Genomic DNA, 15205 nt, shown 5'->3' on the forward strand with positions numbered 1-15205 from the left:
GGTCAGGAGATCCGGTCCGGAATCTTATTTTATTAATTTAAAATATTAAAATATTAAAAATTCCAAAAAAATTCCAAAAAAATTCGAAAATGTTTAAAAATCCAAAATATATTAAAAATTCTGAAAAACATTAAAAAAATTCATAAAATTCATAAAATTTTAAAAAATTAATTAAAAAAATTTCGAAAATCAAAAAATATTATTTGGGCTTTGGAATTGATTTTTCTTGCCACTTTTTATGTGATTAGTGTCATGTTTGACTGCACGTTACTTGATTCACGCACTTTGGATTGCGCGTTTAATTTAACATCACATGTGGTCGATTATGCATGTTAGGTTTATGTATTGATTGTTGCTTTTCTTAGCTTGGTTAGGAATGGAATTTGAGACCCCCAATTAGTGAGAACACGTTTGGCGGTAATTGATTAAGGTTAGGTACCGAAATGGCACTAGTTGGTCAATTAGTGTAATCAAGTCCCCGTACCCATTGAGTCTCTAGTTCATAGAAGTGAAGCATTTCTCCCATGCTTTACTTGGGTGTATAATCGACCTACCAAAAATTGATTAGTGACGACTCCTAGATGAAATTGATTTGCATGTTAACAACTTAAACCTTAAGTCGCAAGTTGGTATGGGCTTGGGAGAGCTCGAGCTAGGTTCAACTTAGTAATCCATTAACCAAACTCCTTAGATGGTGGGGCCGATTTGGGGAGGTCGCGACAAAGTGTACCCTAGATGCCCCGGGAGTGTGATCGGGATGCCAGGCCGATGAGAATACCGGTGCACACCGCGGCAGATCGAAAAGCGCACTGAAACCTGCTAGACAGGAAATATTCCTCCTTACGTGACTTGCGAGTTCACCGTGCATGTGTCTTGGAGTTAATACAAGTACCAGTGTAAAAGTTAAATTGTGTGTTCGTATGATTCGTATGATTGTCTGTTGCCATTAACCTTTAAATCTTTATACCTTAGAGTTAGTGATAGAATGAGTGAGACATGTATGTTATAGTAGGCTTCGTATGCTATAATAGATACCTGTCATGAAGGGAAATGTGCCAAAAAAGTCATAAACCTTTTACATTTGTACCAATTTAGTCTTAAACCTTTTTTTGTTGCTAATTCAGTCATAAACCTTTTGCATTTGTGCCAATTTAGTCCTAAACCTTTTTTTGGTGCCAATTCAGTCCTAAATATTTTACATTTGTGTCAATTCAGTCCTAAACTTTTTTGTCTTTGTGTCAATTCAGTCCTTCCGGCCAATTTTAGCTAGATTTTGCTAACATGGATGCCGGGCGGTCACCAGTGCTAACGTAGATAACTTTTAATAATATTTTAATAATTTTTTGAATTTTTATTTATTCTTTTTTTCTTTTTTCCCTCTCTCCTTCCTCCAGCCGGTCGCCGGGACAGCGACCGGCTGGAGGAAAGAGGGAGGGGAGGAAAAAATAAAATAAAAAAATTCAAAAAAATATTAAAATATTATTAAAAGTTGTCCACGTCAGCGTCAGTGACCGGCCGCCAGTCGGCCGGTGTCCGCGTCAGCAAAATCCAGCCAAAATTAACCTGAAGAACTGAATTGGCACAAAGATAAAAAGGTTTAGGACTGAATTGGCATCAATGCAAAATGTTTAGGACTGAATTGGTATCAAAAAAAGATTTAGGACTAAATTGGCACCAATGCAAAAGGTTTAGGACTGAATTGGCACAAAAAATAGTTTAGAACTAAATCGGCACAAATACAAAAGGTTGAGGACTTTTTTGGCACTTTTCTCCTGTCATGAATGATCCTATTTGATTTGCTTGATGGAATGTTTGTGTAGTATAGTGTGATAGATATTTTTCCTTGCTAGGCTATCGCTCATTCTTGTGGTTGCTACAAATTTTACATATCGATAAGTATGAGTAACCCTCCGCCTGCGACCCTATCACTCTTTTTGGTGCCCTCGATGAGTTCGTGGGCCGCCTTACTACTTTCACCTATCCCGATTTTCCATTGATCAAGCTGGTCCATTATGATGCAACTCTTTGGGTGGACGTTGGCCTGCCGGGGCATCGGACACCCATCCACCTCGTCTCAGTCTTCCTGGACGTGGGAGGAAACTTGGTGGGGCCCATCCGTTACTAGGTGAACGGCGGCGGTGGCGATGGTGCTGACGGCGGAGTGGTCATGGTGGAGTAGGTCGGCTAGGAAGTCGGCTTAGGAGTATCATTTTTGGAAGACACGGCCAGCCACTTTTTGGAGATATTGTCGTGCGATAGGGTGATAACTTTTGACCGGGAGTAGATGGTGGGACGGTGTAGATAGACCAGATAGGGAGTAGCTCCTGTTGACAGCCTCCCAAGTGTATACTCCCTGTATATCACCCATGTTTTATAAATAACAAAAGACAAGTTTCAAAATTAAGCGTTGTCCTTTACATTGCCACGTTCATCCGTCACTTTGGCTGTTTGCTTATTTTTAGTTTCGTAGTAATTGAAGAAATAGAATAACAGGTAATGAACTAATTAGGCGCTCTAGAACATCTTAAATTCAGAAGGTCGTATCTGATGAAATATGGTCTCATTATGGTTTGTAGGGAATGAGGTTATTCTTGATCAGTCTTAAATAGGGGTGTTTCTTATGTTTAATTCATGTTATAAATGTCGACCTTAAAAAGGATCAACTTCCGCTTGTGCTAAATTATGAGTATATAAGATCGTTGGTGATCGCATTTAGTAAAGGAGCTTGCTTGGGACACTACATTTAGTACCCAGGCGAAATCTTCGACGTTCATATGGTTTTAGGCCCCGTTTGGTTCAGCTTTGGGAAGGGGGTTTCGGCCTCGAAAGCCCCTTCCCAAAATGCTGAACCGTTTGGCAATTGCTTTTAAGATACCGAAAGCCCAAAGCTTGCATTTGGGATGCTGAAAGCCCAAAGCAGGTGGGGAGGTGCTTTGGGCTTTTCAGCATTTTCGGGATGCAACTTCCACCATTTAATGAATTTTTGTCAGTTGCCTATTTTGCCCTCAAAATTTGTTGAAAGTCCAATTTTGCCCATTTTAAAAAACAAAACCCAGCAGTCTCTAGCATTATGATTCTTCGCTCTCCCATTCGCCTTTTGTCACTCTCAATTGTTGACTCACTCTCGCGCGGAACTGCTCGCCTCTCTCGCTCGCTTTGGTTGCTTCACTTTCCTTCGGACGGATCGCTCGCTTTGGTTGCTTCACTCTCCTTCAGACGGATCACTCGCTCGTTCGCTTCGGTGGTTCGCTTCGCTCGTTCCCTCGCACAACTACAGGTTCGTCTCTCTCTCTCTCTCCCCGGTGGATGTGCTTTTGATTGATTAGATCTGCGCATTTTGTGGCCACCCTTGAGGTTTTATCCTTTCTTCCATGGTGAAATCACCATGGAATTTGTGCATTTCGTGATTTTTGTGCTTGTATAGTCTTAAATATGTTTTTAGGGTTTTCCGTTTTGTTTTGCGTAAGAGGTAATTTGAGGCAATGGATTACGGAAATTTTTTCCTCTGTTCTTAAGTGGGGAACAATTGGGCTCTGGGCTCCATATGTTTTACGGAAATTTTTGCATTTTGTTGTTCCTTTGTTTTGCCTAAGAGGTAACTTGTTGCGGCATTTTGGTGCTTGTATAGTCCTTTTCATCAGTCGGTTCTTGGTGGACCAAGAACAACTTCCCTTTGACATTCCCTCTGAAGGTCGAAGAAGCCACCTCCGACTCAGCTTTTTAGCGGATGGTGGTCCTTCCTACGTGGTAAAAGGGGCTGGGCAGTACTCACCAGCGGTGGCCTTATCCTTGATAAAGCCCAATTATGATTCGGAGGATGAGATGAAGACTACGAGACATAGACATAGGCTTCTTACATTCTGCCATTTCGTGTTTTTATCTGACAATCCTATCAAGTCTAATATCATTTTGTCTTCCTAGCTCTAAAACCTTTGGCTGAACACGCAACCCAAGTCCAAAAATTGTTCTAGCTTTCTTTCTTTTTTTTTCTTTTAGGATCTGGTTGTAAGATTTGACCGTTCCGTAATCCATTGTTGTTCTATTTGGAAGAAGTTGCAGAATTCCTCTATTCTAATTGCGAACTTGTTGCTACCCAAATTTTTTCCTCTGTTCTTTTTTGCTTTTTGTGAATTGATCCAGGTTTTTGTTTTCAATCTCCATGATGACTCGGCTCTCTGAAGAGAGCATGGGCCTTACCCAGAACAGAGCATGCACTTGGGGGTATATCTAGTGGATGTATAGTGGCTTGTTTCTCGCATTTCCTAGATTAGGGTAGTTATGTTGTACCACCCAGATTTTGTCACGCCCCGTACCCCACGAAGCGAGAGCATCCCACCTTCGGTCGATAAATTGCGACGTCCCAGGAATAGTCGCCGACCCACGCCCATACAGAGATCAAGCACAAGCGGAAGTATAAAATAAACAAACCCAGACAATTACAATATGAGCCAAGGATAGCCGTCCAATAAACAAGATTCAACGCAGAAAATATGTACATACTTATAATACTATTTTAAAACTCTTTTTACAGTGTTCACGACAACCAAAAAGGAAACACCAACAGCTGGGAATAACCTAAAACAGTCACTTCTCCGTTCGCTCCATTCCCACCGAGGTGCATGCTCGACTATTCGCTGGATAAAATGCGATATTCCCAAAAAGAGGTGGTGACCTCGGCATCCTACTGCTGGGGGTCTGAAATGTTTCGGTTTACACAACCGTGAGACGAATCTCAATGAGTTCAACCCCTAAACCTAGGCTAGACTAGCATGCAATCTCCTGACCGAAAACAAACATTTAAAATCATAACACAACCATAATCATACAATTCTCTGACCCTGCAGGTTAGATAGTTCAATATGTAATAATCACGGGACATACGTGGCACACATTATCACACGTACGCCAATCACATGCTCATACACCGAGTCTCACACACTCGCATGCCATTCAATGCATGTTTATGCATGCAAATGTCATTGACATGTCATGCACATTTCTTTGGCCCACTGGCCCACACTGGCACACTTGCCCAATTAATTATTATTACGACTCGAGTCATCAATTTTTCACGGCCCGGTGCGTCTAGCACCTTCCAAAGTGCATGAGGCGCGAGCATCCGATCTGGCCCAGTGTCTCTAGCCTGCTTCAAAGTGCATGAGGCGCAACACTGTTCTCCTTGCGAACCAGAGCCTGCTTCAAAGTGCATGAGGATGGTCGCCTTCCGGACGTACCGGGCATCGTCCTGCTTCAAAGTGCATGAGGACGGTATCGACCCGAAGGTCCTTAGGTGATCACACAGCTCATTATTATCTGAACCCAGCGTATAACGCTTCAGGGTATTTTAGGTGATCACATGCTCATGGCAGACACGCATTCTCGCACAATTTTCATCACATGCCTCACTCTTGGCATACGCAATGCGTGTCCATGTTATGCAATGCAATGAACCACGAGCACCAATATAATTCAGACAACCCGGGCATACCCGGCAATTTCACCGATGAACTCCTAAATTGGTCATTAACCCCTATTATCCTCCCCAACGATTCTCATTAATCCACTAAATTTTTCCGATAATAATTTCTACCAATCAATTCTCAACCCAGTCTCAATTACACACTGCTATTATCTAAGCCAGTCCAAAATGCACCGATAACACCTAAACCAGTCCAGAAAAACGCAACATCAGTCCTAATCCGGGTTTAGGAATTTTACTCACCAAAACAAAGGTCACGACGACGGGGAATGGCGGCCGATCACTGATGAACAGTGAAACCGGCGGCGGAATTCCCGGCGGACGGCGGCGCGGTGCACGGACGGGTGAACAGTGATTCCGTACGGACGCGTGAACAGTACCGCCCGTACGAACACACTGTACGGACGGCTGGGAACGGTGGCCGGCGAGGCGCCGGTCACGGCGGCGACGGCCGTACGGGTCTGGATGAACAGTGACCGTACGGCGCGTGAATGATAAATTGTACGGTCTGTACGGACCGGGCTGAACGGCGACGTATGGACATCTTTGAGCAGTAGGGTGTCGACGGAATGGCGATCGGAGCTCCGTGAAGCTCCGTGATCTTGTTTGTAAAACGGAAAAATGAGAAAAGAGGGAAAAAGGAGAGAGAGAGCTGTTTTTGGTCTATACCAGGGTTTGTGGTGGCTGCGCGAGAGGTGGAACTAGTTGCTGGTGGTTACGGCTCGGCGGGGACGGCAGGAGGTGTCTTGTTCCGGCGTGAACAGTACGGAACTTGCGAGAAAGTGCACGGCAAAACCGAAAAGGAAGAAAAGGGAGAAGAATTTGGGGGAAATGGGGAAGCTCTCGGCAGAATGGCTGGAGGAGAGAGAGAGGGTATGGTCAAATGGGTCAAAGATAGTCTTAGTGGAGTCCAAGTGTCATTATCCAAGCCCATTTGACAATTTTACCCTTGATCTAATGGACTAGATTTGATCAAATCCAATAATTTAGGGGTGAAATGGTCTTTTGCCCCTAACCATGGTTGACCAGACCTGGTTTAACCTTAACTCACCTTGGTTAATCCCAAAATTAAATCCAATTTTCGGAATTAATCAAAAATGGCCTAGGGGCATTTTCGTAATTTTCCAATCCCGAACCGAAATTCCAATTTTCGCACATACGCGTTCCATATATGCGTGGCCAACATAATATGGCGTCGGAATCGCGAAATTCATCGCGCAAGCCCTCGAAAATCCACGTCAAAGTTTCGGGAATAAAATAATATTATTTTTCCAATTTTTGTCGAAATTCCAGTTTTTGTCCAAAATGACTCCTGGTAAGCGTGGCCACCCAAAAAATGGCATCGGCCACGAAAAATAACCTCATTTGGCCTCGAAAAGCGACGCTGGCATCCCGGGGGCAAAATCGTAATTTTTCACCCCCGGACCGAAATTCCAATTTTTACTCGTACTAACTCCACATGTGAGTGGCCAGCGTAATATGACGTCAGATTCCCAAAAATAGTCTCTTAAGCCTTTGAAAATCGATACCGAAATCCGGGCCCAATTCCGTGAACAAAACCCGCTAAACTTTCAATTTCAGAGTCTCTCACTAACGGGCGGCAGTTTAGAGATTACGCGTATCGACCTAGGGCTATTCGTATCGTGATGGTCTCGATCATTGAGAGAATGAGAAATTATCATTAGTTCCAGAGGTCACAATCATTAGGTTCAAGTTCCGGACTGGTTGACCACGTGCACTTTTGGTCTTGCAGAATCACCTGCGTCCCAATCGTACATCGTTGGCCTTGGCCAAACCAAATCCATTACTTTTCCTAAGATCGGTTCACGTTGGCCCAAAATATTTCCTCAGAGTCTCTCGTGATCGGTATCCCTTTCGCGATAGGGTTCCCGGTCCACGTACCATCTTCTAGTTAGCCATACCCTATTGGTTAGTATCCCGAGAGTGATCAGCTCTGGGTGAGACTTACTAAAATGAAATGCGAAATAATATCAGTTTCATTGATCCCGGAAATTACATCGAAATTCGGGCTGTTACAGATTTTGTCTTCTATTTCTTTTGCTAATTGATCCAGGTTTTTATTATCAAAGTTCATAATGACTCGACTCTCATAACACAGCATGTTGGGTTGTACTCATAATAGAGCAAATTCAATACGTGTAAATTTGTCGAAAAGTATGATTGTTTTTTTTTTTTGTGATTTACAGTTGCATTCATTACAGTTGGATTCATAGCGGGAGTAATCCTTTGAGTATGAATAACACAGCATGTTGCCTTTTTTTTGTTCAATTGGTTATGTTATTCACTAATTATGTTCAATTGGTTATGTAATGAACATATGTGAGTTGATTGGTTATCTGTGTGTTAAGAAATGCATGTCTTCATTCGAATTTGTTCATGGTTAATCTTGTTTGTTTTTGCTTCCCAAATTTGTTCATGTTACTATACTAGTAGATGGCAAGTTCATCGAAGGAAAAGGCATTTTGGAGCTCGGAAGATGTAGAAACCTTTTGTAAGTTGTGCATTGAACAAATTGAAAAAGGCAATCGTCCTGCAAGCAATAAAAGAGATGGATGGGTAGTCATAATTAGCAAGTTTGAGGAGCTAACAGGAAAAAAGTATGATAAGAATAAAATGAAGAGTAAGTGGGATAATCTCAAGGAAGAATGGAAAAGATGGAGGTCATTGCTTTATAATGAAACAGGACTAGGTTGGGATTCAAGGAAGAAAACCATTGATGCGAGTGACGAATGGTGGGAGAGTAAAATTCAGGTTTTCATCACTTCTTTTTTTAACTTTTGTGCTGGATCATCTTCAAGGATACAACTTACACAAATGCTTTATGATAACAGGTCAATCCAAAGTTTAAGGCTTTTAGGATGAAAGGCATACATCCTGATCTTGGAGAGAAGTTAGATATGATGTTTAGAGATACAGTTGCTACTGGAGGAGTCACGTGGAATCCTGGGCAAGGCTTATGTATTAATAATGATGTTGAGGTCACACAACCTGGTATGGATGATGTTGCAGGATCTACTGATGAAAATTTGGAGGGTCATGTAGATGAAACCATTGGTGAACCAATTGGAGCTCAAAGCCGGAAAAGAGCCGCTCAAACTTCAACAAGGCAAGCTCGAGGAAAAAAAGATAAGAAATTGAGCACAAGAGAAGAGCTTGGGACGCAAATTAACAGGCTAGTTGCAGCTGTTGAAAGTAGGAGCAATGCCACTGCCACATCTCAAGCAACCACCAATGTAGTCGGTCCTTACAAGGACCTCATAGATATATTGGATACCATACCTGAGATTGTGGAAGACGAAATGTTGTACCATTTTGCAATCTCTCATTTGAAGGAAAAGATAGACAATAGACAAGTTTTTATGAGCTTAAAGGATGATGCAAAAAAAGTCAAGTATCTCAAGTATGAGTTTGGAAAAGAGTCACGTCTTCATAGATAGGATGTTAGCATCTTATTGTTTTCTTGTTTGAAGGGAGTCATGCTACTTTTATTCCTGTTTGAAGAGAGTGATGTTGCTTTGTTTCTGTTGATGGATCTTTATTTGCATTCCTGTGAACCCAATTTCTATTAATGTTTTAATGTAAGAATTGTTTCCAGTTGGTGTTCTCTTTATGTGATTAAGTTTGCATATATATGATGGTTATTACATTGTTTGATGATCAAGCTTATTCATTATTTCTCTTACAACCTTTATATTTTGTTATTTGAAACAGTTATGGATGATTCACATGCAAGGGAAAATCGTGAACAAGAGGAAAATGACTATTGGGATCTTGTGTCAATCACAGGAGTTGCAATTTTTTATCAAGCAACATACCTTTGCATACAACCTTGCATGACCTCAACTTATACAGGTTATGCATGGTTAAAAGAGTTGATGGGCGAAGATGTGAATCCTATAAGGTGCTATAATATGTTTAGACTGCATAAGGTTGTATTTAATAATTTAACCCGTGACTTAGTAGCATGCTATGGTCTTGAAGGGTCTAGGAATACTGATGTTGCAGAAATGGTTGGTATGTTTCTTCATATTTTGGGACACGGTATAGGCAACAGGTTAGCACAAGAGCGCTTTCAGCGCTCCGGGGAAACCATAAGTAGGCACTTTAGCTTAGTTTTAGATAAAGTATGTGATATGGGAAAAGATTTGATCCAGCCAACCGATCGAGAATATAGGGAAGTTCCCGAGAAAATCAAGAAAGATCGACGATTTTTTCCATATTTTAAGGATTGCATTGGAGCTATTGATGGTACACATATCCCAGCGATGGTACCTACGTACGATCAAATTCGTTTTATTGGTCGAAAAGGAACGACGACTCAAAATGTGATAGCCATATGTAATTTTAATATGGAATTTGTCTATGTTTGGGCCGGTTGGGGGGGACAAGCTCATGATACACGTATCTTCTATGAAGCCATTGGAAGACCTGATACACATTTTCCCCATCCTCCTCCAGGTTCGTTATTTAATGGTTTAGTTACATCCATATATCTATGTGGCATATCTTGATTAGATTTGCAATATATTGGTGTAGGTAAATATTACTTGGTAGATGCTGGATATCCAAATCATATGGGTTATTTGGGGCCATATAAAGAAGTTAGATATCATTTACCAGAATTTCGAGAAGGTTCTTCGCCTACGGGTTATCGAGAAGTATTCAATCGTGCCCATTCCTCACTACGCTCAACAATTGAGCGAGCTTTTGGAGTATTAAAACAGAAGTGGGGCATTCTAACTCGTATGCCCAGTTATCCATATGAAAAGCAAGTGCAAATTGTCGTGGTGACAATGACTTTGCACAATTATATACGAAGAAATGCCGTGACTGATATGGATTTTGAACAAGCAGAATTGGATCCCGATTATGGATATTCAGTTGACCACGATGATTCAAGTGAGGGGGTTAGTGCCTCAAATAATAATGCATTTTCCGACATGACACATTTACGTGATGAAATAGCCATGAGCTTACAAAGTCGTTGAGGAGGTTTGTAATATTAAGGATAGCGTGCTTCTTTTTTGCGGACATATGTGATCATATTTATTATTGTGAAATGACAACCTCTCAAGAATGTTAGATACCCTCTTAAGAATTGGCGACAACCTACTAAACTACCTCCTTGGTGAAGGGATACCAGTAGCGCATGCCAAGAAAATCATTTGCAGACATGTTCTTTGCTTCCAAAGCCCCTTTGAGTTATAGAAAAAGTGCGACATAACATTCACACTAGCTATGTAAACTAAAGATATCATTTTAATGCAATATATATAGAAAGAAGAAAGTAGATAACATCTTTGAAATATATATTAGGCACATAAAAAGACTGAAAAATGTCAAGCCCAACTCAAAGTTACGGTCATTGTTTCTTTTTTTCAATTTTAAAAATATTAAAATTAAAAATTTAATTTGGTCACACCAAAGAGCTTTCTAAATTTATGTTTACCAAACAGTCTAGCATTTCCCCAAAGCACTTTTCAGTTACATTTTACCAAACAGTCTTGCATTTTCCCAAAGTCCTTTTAGTCCAAAGGTATTTGCATTCCCCCAATGGCATTCCCCAAATGCCGAACCAAACGGGGTCCTTAGGCATACTTTTGGGGTTTTAATCCCTTTGCCATTCATAGGGTTTTAGTCTTATTTAGGCGGAGACTTTGACGTTCATAGAATTTTTGTCCCTAGGCATAATCTTCGATGTTCATGGGTTTTAGTCCCTTGATGTCCTTTTCTAAAAAAATTCAAAAATCAAAAAATCAAAAAATGCTTGTATATATATAAATAAATCATGATCTCTCACTTTGGCCCACTGCACCGTCCCATATTTTTCTTGGGCAAAATGTAGGTGCCATTTTCATCTTCGAATGGAACTTCGTTGAATTCCACTTCGAAGAGGGGCAGCTTCAGATTTATATTGGCCTCCATAGCCACAACAAAGTCTGCAGTGGAAGGATTCAAATCCATTCTCTTGATTTTCTCCACAAACCTGTCAAATCGTTCTCGCGATATTAGTAAGCTTTTGTGATCATAATGGACTAACATCGAAATGCTTGATATAAACACTTTGAAGCTCAATATATCGATAGAAGTAAAAAGACTGTCATTCTTGAAATTGTCGCAATTCTTAGATCACGTCTAATGGCTGCAATTGCATTCGTTTTACCATGGAAAATTAGTAATTACATGCTTCTTTGTCGTTCAGGTTTCGATAATACGTCTATTAATTAAGTGAAAATAATTGCAACCGGATCAGCCTCAAAATGATCATTCAAATGTTGCTGTCAACTTATAGAGCACATTACTCCCAATCCACACTCAACATTGTCATCAAAATCAATGCTTGTTGCTGACTTGTTTCATAGTTCAGACTTCTGTGCATCTGTGAAAACTGTTTCCGCAGCAATTTGGTGGGAGCTCTTATGATTCATGTACTTCATTAGGAGTATGAAAGTAGGAAATGTGTTTGCCTCAGTGGCCTTTCATTGACGGTAGAGAATTGAAATGCCCGGTTGAAGGCCAATCTAAACCTGTTCTCAAAGTCAGCTGAATTTGTTTTCATCAAAAATGACCATCACATGGTATTTCTCAAACCATGGAGTGTGAATTGAACCCGCGCTCGAACTCGTACTGAGGTGCATGCATGTTTTTAGGACACGATCAAAACCTGGAATGAGATACGTTCAGCATTGCCCCATTACGGCTCCAATCAGAATACAAATGACCACTAGAGGTATATGGGGACACGGATGTTCACATGTTTCCCCTTTTTTCTGATAAATAAAGTGAAGATGAGAGTGAACAGAGAGAGAAGATGAGAGTGAACAGAGGTATAAGTGCGCTTATCAGTGGAAGCCCACTAGAACTCATGCGATGCTTTACTTACGGTACTCTGGTTCAGGTTTCTGCGCACTTACTACGACAAAAAACCATTAGAGTCAGTTACTGCTCGATCTTAGTTTCAGAACAATGTACTGTTTTTATATTATGGCGACCAGCCCAGAAAAGAAACAATTGCACCCTTAATCCTCAACTAAGCCATGACTTACAAGCTCTAGAAGCCACTGGAATATCATTAAATGCTCATAAACAAAGTCGAACTATGACTTTCTTTTCATTAGGATGCAGAGAAGTGGCAGCTTGGGACAAGAACAGTCTCTTATTACCGACAATCCGCAAACCATGCTCGGGAAAACAGAAAAAAAGGCACCAATGACATCAAATGGTCAAACCGCAGTAATGAGCTTATCGTTTATGCAGGAATGCTTATTTTATCCATTTTTGTGCAATGAAAGAGTGCAATGCAGCCAAGTTAATGTTAAGAACTTTGGTATTGGGTAACGAAGACGGGGGATATCGATAACTAGAGTATTTTCGGGATGAAGATGGATACGGATATAGTTCTCCTTTTGCAATCTAGATAACCAGTTCAATCTTTTTGAGATATCCGATTGTTGCAGAGAAATGGTCTTTACTTGATCACGCTGCATTGATGATGCTAGATAGTTAACCTTTTTTCACAAGAAAGCGAAGAAGAAACAGTACAAGGATGTAAAAGTTATCGAAGACCACTTCCATATCAGACGACGTGCCTTCTTCAAGCTGGAGGAGACGAAATCAAACAAATCTACCGAGTCGTCATAGTTGTTATGGAGCAGTTCATCCTTGGACTTGAGAAGGGGAAAAATAGATTCCACTTCTAAAAACTTGGTAATATGCAGGGTAACTTCCTCAATAAACTATATATCTCGACATAATTGCACCCTTAATCATTCAGTAAGTCATGTCTTATAAGGAAAGTGGAACTAAAAACCTTCTTTTCATTCGGCTGCTGAGAAGTGGCAGCTTGGGAAAAGAACAGGATATTATTTCCTACCTCCCACGAACCATGCTCGGGAAAAAGAAAAATCTACCCAAAGTATTATATGACAAATAAGAAAAATTGTATTAAATGATCAAATCATCATCGATGAGCATATCCTATCTGAAATACTAAGCTCATCAACTTTCGTGTGACAAAAGAGCGCATTTCTAGATATTTTCAGTCTTCTTTGAGGGGTGAAAGAGTCGTAAAAGAAACGAAGAAGAAATGGTACGCGGATTCAAAATTCATGAAAGACCATTTCTATATCAGGTGATATGAAACAAATCGCCAAGTCCTCGTAATCAAATCATCATCGATGAGCATATCCTATCTGAAATACTAAGCTCATCAACTTTCGTGTGACAAAAGAGCGCATTTCTAGATATTTTCAGTCTTCTTTGAGGGGTGAAAGAGTCGTAAAAGAAACGAAGAAGAAATGGTACGCGGATTCAAAATTCATGAAAGACCATTTCTATATCAGGTGATATGAAACAAATCGCCAAGTCCTCGTAGTTGTTATAGGGTGAGAAGGGGAAATTACATAAAACCTCTGAAGACTTGGTAATCTGCATGAAAACATGCTGACAAACTAAATACTGAGTCGAACATTTTCATCTATAAAGAGAGAGGATGTTGCCATGCAAGTCCTCACTCCTCCCTCAAGCAATACCCTTCTGTGCAAGGATTAGAACTTGCGATCAAGGCCCCAACTCCTGTCCCCAACCACAATGAAGTTTCTTCCCATTAGCTTTCTCATCTTGGCTTTGGCAACTGCCACTGCTTTGGCTGACGACCCGAGTCCTCTTCAGGACATATGCGTGGCCATTAATGACCTGGACTCTGGAGGTTGGTCCTCCATTCTTCCATTAGTCATGTATTTCATATCTGGCTTATGATGCCGAAACTGACCCACGGATTCTTTTTCTTATGCAGTATTTGTGAATGGAAAGTTCTGCAAGGATCCGAAACAAGTCACAGCTGATGATTTCCTCTTTATGGGGTTGAGGAATCCTGGAAACACATCAAATCCGCTTGGCTTCGAAGCCACACTGGCTTTTGTCGATCAATTTCCAGGACTCAACACTCTTGGAATATCCATGGTTCGCGCTGACTTCGCTCCAGGCGGCCTAAGTCCTCCCCACACTCACCCTCGTGGCACCGAGGTTGTGGTCGTGGTGGAGGGTACGCTACTTGTTGGCTTTGTCACGTCCAACCAATTAAACAACACACTCTTCACCAAAGTCCTGTACAAGGGGGACGTGTTTGTGTTCCCTATTGGTCTCATTCACTTCCAGTTGAATATTGGAAACACGAATGCGCTGGCCTTTGTTATTTTTAGTAGCCAGAACCCAGGACTCATTACCATTGCTAATACTGTTTTCGGAGCAAAGCCACCCATTTCTGCTGAAGTTCTCACCAAGGCCTTCCAAGTGGACAAGAAGGTTGTTGACTACCTCGAGGAGCAGTTTTCGTACGACAACAACTAACTGAATCTATCATAAGTTATACAAAATAATTGAATTATGAGACTTGCAAAATTAATCTTATTTCCATAAGTGGTTGCTCTAGACACATAACTAAACTACATATCACATTTATGCCTTATTTCAAATAAAAGATTGTTACCTCTCTCGACTGATTTCAAATAAAATATTATTACCTCTCTCTCTCTCTCTCTCTCTCTCTCTCTCTCTCTCTCTCTCTCTCTCTCTCTCTCTCTCTCCTAAATGTCTATAAATTGGAAATTAGTGTGTAATAACAATAAATTATGTAGAACTCGGAACTTGGAAGGATGTTATCTAAGATTTAATATTGCTTCCCATATCAACGGTGCTTGTACTCTG

At 40.8% G+C, this 15205-nt stretch overlaps 2 protein-coding genes across 3 annotated transcripts; both read left to right on the forward strand.

Moving 5' to 3' along the window:
* The first annotated feature begins 3136 nt into the window (after positions 1 to 3136).
* On the forward strand, positions 3137 to 9161 carry LOC130137853 (L10-interacting MYB domain-containing protein-like). Of its 2 annotated transcripts, none has more exons than XM_056310336.1 (4): positions 3137 to 3194; positions 3245 to 3277; positions 7931 to 8251; positions 8332 to 9161. In XM_056310336.1, exons 3-4 carry the CDS (start codon positions 7934 to 7936, stop codon positions 8935 to 8937), a joined length of 924 nt encoding a protein of 307 aa, XP_056166311.1. In that variant the 5' UTR covers positions 3137 to 3194; positions 3245 to 3277; positions 7931 to 7933; the 3' UTR covers positions 8938 to 9161. The 2 variants fall into 2 exon arrangements, with proteins under 2 accessions (XP_056166311.1, XP_056166310.1); XM_056310335.1 differs by having other exon boundaries at positions 3143 to 3194; positions 7934 to 8251.
* Positions 9162 to 14051: 4890 nt separating this feature from the next.
* LOC115667040 (germin-like protein subfamily 1 member 7) lies at positions 14052 to 14848 on the forward strand. The gene is made up of 2 exons (XM_030588670.2): positions 14052 to 14207; positions 14295 to 14848. Exons 1-2 carry the CDS (start codon positions 14090 to 14092, stop codon positions 14846 to 14848), a joined length of 672 nt encoding a protein of 223 aa, XP_030444530.1. The 5' UTR covers positions 14052 to 14089.
* Positions 14849 to 15205: the final 357 nt, after the last annotated feature.

Source organism: Syzygium oleosum, unplaced genomic scaffold, assembly GCF_021117445.2.
Source record: "Syzygium oleosum isolate NSW1041296 unplaced genomic scaffold, Sole_v2.1 Sole_v2.04, whole genome shotgun sequence".
Lineage (NCBI taxonomy): Eukaryota > Viridiplantae > Streptophyta > Magnoliopsida > Myrtales > Myrtaceae > Syzygium > Syzygium oleosum.